A 7,122-nucleotide genomic window follows, 5' to 3' on the forward strand; every position below is an offset into this window, starting at 1 on the left:
AATACTTCCAATGTATACAGCAAATAAGGGCGTTATTATCACTATAAAAGGTGAATGATGGGTGTTTTTCAGGCAGAGTTATAATGCTCGTTCACGTGTGCACAGTTTTAAGAAGTCTGATTTATAACGGGAAACATTATGAGGCCCATAAGCTTTCTGAGGTAAACTGTGGAGAGAATGTGAATCACCTTTTGCCACTCTAGACATGATGTTGACTTTCAATGACAATAGACCACATCAACCTTTCTTTAGGGCGAGGAGAAATGCTAATTTCATTCCATCTACTCCCCACTCCATCAGAACAGTGAGCCTCACACTTCCTAGTTTGTCATTCCTGAAACATCCTCTATGCATCTTCTGTGCTCTATGCAGCATGCAGCATGAAAAAACTAAGTTGGTAAAAGGTCACAATAGCATATCTATGTATTTTAATCCCTCCCCATATACTACCTACTGACCTCAGACAACCTCTACTAAAGGAAGCTAAATGTTATCCGAAAGCTGGTACTTGTCGGCATGTGTGTTTATGGATGTGAACGTTTATTGTTGTTTGTGCATGTGTGTGTGGTTGTGAACGTTTATTGTTGTTTGTGCATGTGTGTGTGGTTGTGAACGTTTATTGTTGTTTGTGCATGTGTGTGTGGTTGTGAACGTTTATTGTTGTTTGTGCATGTGTGTGTGGTTGTGAACGTTTATTGTTGTTTGTGCATGTGTGTGTGGTTGTAAACGTTTATTGCTGTGCGTGCATGTGTGTGTGGTTGTGAACGTTTATTGCTGTGCGTGCATTTGTGTGTGGTTGTGTTGTGTAAGTATGTGGTAGGGTTAGATGGGGACAGGTGCTGCTGTCCCGGCTGTCATAGAGCAGGATGTTCCTGAGGTAAGGACAGTAAAGTAATGATTGGGGAGGAAGTTAGGGCTATTCTGAGCCTGGACCATCACACCCCTCCATCCCCTCTGAAATCAGACAGCTGACCTGCCCTTCAGCGGAAAGAAGAGGCCTGGAGTGACGATCTGTTGTCCTGTAGTGTCTGTGGCAGGGTGATTAAGGGCACTCAAAACAGTTCAGAGTTCTCTAATGGTTTGGTTGCTGAGCTCCTATGATACAGTACTGACAATCGATGTGAGTAAAGATGGACTGAGGACTCTCCAGCTCCCACCAGGGGACAACAGAATCAGTCTGGAACTCAGTGTCTCAGCAGACTACAAGACCACAGTGTCTCTCATACATATCCTATGCCCAAACAAGGATTATCTACAGTATAACACAAACTCAGACTCATGCATGGATACACAGCACACACACACACATACGCACAAACCCACAATAACTCACCGATATGTACAGCATGAATAACTTAGCATCTATTCACTAATCAATCAACATGACAGATACATTATTAGGGCCGAGGAGTTAGGGATCTAATAACACACAACACACTCTTTGAATTATCGTAATATTACAAGATTTCATTTTGTTCCCAGTCAGATTAATAAAAAGCTGACCTAAAATTGGCTATGTAAATGTAATGAAAGAGATTTAATCAACCTGTAGTTCTGTGAAAACACAATTATCCATAAATTCTCTCTCTCTCTCTCACACACACTCTATTTCTCTCTCTCTCTCTCTCTCTCTCTCTCACTCACATAGAGCAGACCCCCCTGTCACTGGCCACACACACTCTCACCCCCAGAGCTGAAATAATATCTTCTATGTGAAAGCCCAGTGACTATAGCCATCCACCATTTCCCTGTTATTCTCACACACACCAATCCCCATAATTACATCCACAAGATCATCATTCAACTCAAAGGACCTCAGGCGTAAACATAGTTTACCATCTGGCCTATAAAATCTACCAATCAAAACTACAAATGACATAAGACCGATAGAGAGCGAGAGAGTGAGTGAGAGAGCGAAAAAGATAGAGGGAGAGGGAGCAAGATTCTAGAGTGATTATTCCTTCTCCTATGGCCCCCTCTTTTGGCAAGAGCTTAGAGTTGAAACTGAACGCCACTACATAGGCTTATGTGTACAGTCATGGCCAAAAGTTTTGAGAATGACACAAATATTAATTTTCACAAAGTCTGCTGCCTCAGTTTGCATGATGGCAATTTGCATGTACTCCAGAATGTTATGAAGAGTGATCAGATGAATTGCAATTAATTTCAAAGTCCCTCTTTGCCATGCAAATTAACTGAATCCCCAAAAAACATTTCCACTGCATTTCAGCCCTGCCACAAAAGGGCCAGCTGACACCATGTCAGTGATTCTCTCGTTAACACAGGTGTGAGTGTTGACGAGGACAAGGCTGGAGATCACTCTGTCATGCTGATTGAGTTCAAATAACAGACTGGAAGCTTCAAAAGGCGGGTGATGCTTGGAATCATTGTTCTTCCTCTGTCAACCATGGTTACCTGCAAGGAAACATGTGCTGTCATCATTGCTTTGACTCTTTGCAAAAGGGCTTCACAGGCAAGGATATTGCTGCCAGTAAGATTGCACCTAAATCAACCATTTTTCGGTCATCAAGAACTTCATGGAGAGTTGTTCAATTGTTGTGAAGAAGGCTTCAGGGCGCCCAAGAAAGTCCAGCAAGCGCCTGGACTGTCTCCTAAAGTTGATTCAGCTGCGGGATCGGGGCACCACCAGTAAAGAGCTTGCTCAGGAATGGCAGCAGGCAGGTGTGAGTGCATCTGAACGCACAGTGAGGCGAAGACTTTTGGAGGATGGCCTGGTGTCAAGAAGGGCAGCAAAGAAGCCTAGAAAAACATCAGGGACAGACTGATATTCTGCAAAAGGTACAGGGATTGGACTGCTTAGGACTGGGGTAAAGTAATTTTCTCTGATGAATCCCCTTTCCAATTGTTTGGGGCATCCGGAAAAAAACTTGTCCGGAGCAGACAAGGTGAGCGCTACCATCAGTCCTGTGTCATGCCAATAGTAAAGCATCCTGAGACCATTCATGTGTGGGGTTGCATCTCAGCCAAGGGAGTGGGCTCACTCACAATTTTGCCTAAGAACACAGCCATGAATAAAGAATGGTACCAACACATCATCTGAGAGCAACTTCTCCCAACCATCCAGGAACAGTTTGGTGACGAACAATGCCTTTTCCAGCATGATGGAGCACCTTGCCATAAGGCAAAAGTGGCCCGGGGAACAAAATATCGATATTTTGGGTCCATGGCCAGGAAACTCCCCAGACCTTAATCACATTGAGAACTTGTGGTCAATCCTCAAGAGGCGGGTCGACAAACAAAAACCCACAGATTCTGACAAACTCCAAGCATTGATTATGCAAGAAAGACCTGCCATCAGTCAGGATGTGGCCCAGAAGTTAATTGACAGCATGCCAGGGCGGATTGCAGAGGTCTTGAAAAAGAAGAGTCAACACTGCAAATATTGACTCTTTGCATCAACTTCATGTAATTGTCAATAAAAGCCTTTGACACTTATGAAATGCTTGTAATTATACTTCAGTATTCCATAGTAACATCTGACAAAAATATCTAGACACTGAAGCACCAAACTTATTTGTGTCAATCTCAAAACTTTTGGCCACAACTGTACTATAATTGTGTGTTCATTTTTCAAATATGATGAGTGGTCAAGTTAAGTACATGCATTATATCTATTTACCTAGCAATAGAATATATTTTTCCCAGCAATAGACCAATTTGCCTGTGAGGTGGTGTTTTTTGGTGTTGGGACCTAATTTATTGTTGTTTAGCACTAGCTGTAATAATAATACATGCATAATACAAATGAAATAGGGCTATTTGCCTGATGTATTTATGGTTTGGTTGGCTTACCTGTGAAGTGGCGCTGTTTGGTGCTGACGCGGTTGGTGTGCTGGATGTTGCAGCAGAGATGGAGCATAGCCAGCATGGTAATGATCATCACTACACTCTGGAGGAGCAGAGTCAGTTCAAACTGCTTCCCTATCCTGTAGGTAGACAACATTACAGTGGTTAATCAAATCACAATGTCAGCGCAGACAATGCTTCTCACTTCCTCTAACCACTTCTCTATCCATGTTTCAAGGAAACAAAACAAACATGCACTCTTGTATGCTCACAAGTGAATTGTTTCATTAGGTCACCATGTGAGCATACTGTACAATAATTTATAGTTTACTTTTAACTGTTATCTCTACACAGCACCTGGCAGTTTCACTGGATGTGTGCACTGTGCATATACCCAATGTAATCTGTCCCCAGTGAACCCTCTCTATCCTGGCCTCACCAGAAGAAGATGCGTAGGATGTTGGCGATGAGCAGAAGCAGACAGACGCGGGTGGAGAATCCCTCAGTGATGCTGCTCCTCTGGATCTCCTGGTACTGAGGCACGTAGGGCAGGGTCCCTCCAAACACCATCACACAGGACGCCAGCCACGACAGCAGGGTCAACGAGCCCTCCATGCCCTCCTCCTGGATGCCCACCTCAATGTCCATCTCTAGCTAGGGCCTCACAGATGGCAGCCTGGTCTCACAGTCACACCCAGCACTGTGGAGTAGACAAACAGACACTCCTGATCATGACTGGAAGCATAGAAAACAAATAATGAACTCTAACTGCCGCTCCCTCTCTCATGCTTTGTTAGAGAACTCACCCTGTCATACTTACAAAACTAAAGATATCAACACATAAACCATCTCCCACTACAGAACTAAAACTACTAAAACTAACTATCAGTTATCACCGTAACGCAACAACAACTCGTATTTCTCTTATTAGTCTCCACTCTACTCTGTTACATAAAATGCAACACATGGTCTTAATATTTGTAGAAGCTTTGCCAAATATTGAGTGCTTCTAAATATAGTCCATACAGAACTGCCAGTATTTACATAGGGGGAAACATTCTTCTTTTTCCAGTTTTCCTTCTCTTTGGCCCAATCTCAAAAATGACTCTTTAGCGGTACAGTAAAACAGAGGCTCACTTTTCCCCCCTAGACAGCCAGGGGAAGAATATTGAAACAACGAAATGTAACACTGCTCCTTCTGTAAAAAGAGCTCTTTAGGGTGTGCTGAATAAAATATGTCCTTCGTGCATTACCAGTGAGGCACTTCAACACTGTACACACATATAGGAGTTACTTCAGGGCATTGTTTCCTGTGTGGAAACTGGAAGGTTGGTATGCAAGACACTCTATGAACAGAGTGTGAGTGTGAGTGTGTGTGTGTGTTGAAGGAATTTGTGTAGTCAGCTGAAGGCTGTCAATTCAAAATTATGTTTTACAAGTAAAATTACTTGACCAAGAAGTATTTTCAAAACAATATGTTGCTGTGACTGCTAATATATAAAAGTGTTGGGTAAACTTAAGGCTGTGGAAATGTTCAAGCACTACAGACCACAGGCTCATATTGGAGGAATGTTCACAGTTGGCTTAGTAACACTTCCTCAATAAACAGAGATACTTAATTACCTTGACATATTTTTTGCTCTGCATAACTGGGCTCTAATTGTCATTCAGGATGACACAGTTTCTACCACAACAGGATTCCTCTCAATTAAACTTTTAGTAGGAGGACAGTAAAGAAAGACAAAACTGGGAATGCAGAAAGAGTGGGTGACATTTCACAGGAAATAGATACTTTGGTGACATTCAAAGTCGGTCAGTGAACATACACGTGTTGTCATTTCTAGTATATAATAGTTAATTAGACTGCATAGAGCAGCATGTGAAATGTGACAGTTAAAGAACCCTGGCCTAGAGTGTCCTTTGAAAAACAATCCATCACATTAAAACTAAAGGTCACTAGAAGTTGAAAGTTTTTTTTATGACTTTTTCAGCTGAACATTAAGCTACAGTGAATAACTTGGATAGCCTATCCAATAATACCCAACAGAAAATGTTCCCTTGTTTTCTTCACAATATGCTTTTAGGCTAAAGAGTTTAGGTGGCCTGTCATTCAATGTCTGTATTATACTAGGCTAACTGTATTTGGATGACGTGGGGAAAACAGAAGAAGAAAAAAAAACACTTATGTAAACAAAGCATGAAGGGGTTGGGCTATAACATGCCCCAACATAGAGTAGGTTATTTTAACTATGTCTAGTTGCGTGAAAAAGTACAACTACTCCAAAAATCTGTACTTTTTGTTGGTTGTATATAAAGTAAAGAACCCAGATTGTGTATTGAGAAGTAAAGAACTTCTCCCAGAAATGGATCCCCCCCATCTAAGAATAGTATCTCAATTTCAAATCCCTTTGATACATGGACTAACCACCTGGCAGAAACTGTCCTTGAGATAATATTCCCGGGGCGATAGAGTAGGATAAACTGTAAATAGACAGGGTAATAAACGTGTAAAAAGGTGAAATAAAAATTTAACAAAGAATACTAGAGTATTGGAAACAAAACAAAAACATTGCAGAGTGCGCACCGACAGCATCAGGAGCCCAACGGGTGCACTTTTTGGTTTTTGCCCTAACGTTGCTTGATACTAAGTTGATTATTTGAATCAGCTGTGTAGCTCTAGGGCAAAAACCAAAACGTGCACCGAGTTTGGGAAACCCTGGGACAGGCAGAGGGATCTATATACACTACCAACGTTACCATGGTCGGTCACGCGTATGGTGTTCGAATATCCTGAACAACAGTATCCTGGAAAGTGAGTAAACATGTACTTATATTGCGGTTGCGGTGTTCCCACTGGTGATTTGAATTTACCTCTTCCATTTACGCGCAAATTCATTGACTACTCCCCAAGAACGCGCTCCAATTTATTAATAGACGAGATCTATCTACTCTTCAACGAGTGCAACTACTAATGGCTATGGGGGGGGGGGGGAATATATGGGAGGTCACCGCATGACGTGCATGATGACACACACAATGATGATTAGTTTCTCAAATATGGTGTATTTGTTATTGTCACATTACGGTGTAGTTATTAACAATTCTGAGTTTTTTCCCCCTAATTGTTTTAATTTGGACACTCCTGGAAGTCAAAGTCTCCCTAGAAAATGGTGTAAAGTACTTACAACTCCATACATTTCCCCTGCCACCCAAAAGTACTCGTTACATTTTGAATGTTTAACAGGACAAGAAAATAGTCCAATTCACACACTTACCAAGAGAACATCCCTGGTCATCCCTACTGCCTCTGATCTG

General features: G+C 41.9%; 1 protein-coding gene across 3 annotated transcripts in view; it reads right to left on the reverse strand.

Moving 5' to 3' along the window:
* LOC120053877 (solute carrier family 66 member 2-like) overlaps positions 1 to 6,781 on the reverse strand; it is a 91,583-nt gene extending 84,802 nt beyond the window's left edge. For 2 of the 3 annotated variants that reach the window (XM_039001159.1, XM_039001161.1), the window contains exons 1-3: positions 6,679 to 6,781; positions 4,247 to 4,507; positions 3,814 to 3,947 (exon numbers count right to left, since the gene is read on the reverse strand). In XM_039001159.1, the coding sequence (XP_038857087.1) occupies positions 3,814 to 3,947; positions 4,247 to 4,455 (343 nt within the window). In that variant the 5' untranslated portion in view covers positions 4,456 to 4,507; positions 6,679 to 6,781. Of the gene's footprint in view, positions 1 to 3,813; positions 3,948 to 4,246; positions 4,508 to 6,564 lie in introns of all 3 variants that reach the window. The other variant, XM_039001160.1, reaches the window with a different exon arrangement.
* Positions 6,782 to 7,122: the final 341 nt, after the last annotated feature.

Source organism: Salvelinus namaycush, chromosome 9, assembly GCF_016432855.1.
Source record: "Salvelinus namaycush isolate Seneca chromosome 9, SaNama_1.0, whole genome shotgun sequence".
NCBI lineage: Eukaryota > Metazoa > Chordata > Actinopteri > Salmoniformes > Salmonidae > Salvelinus > Salvelinus namaycush.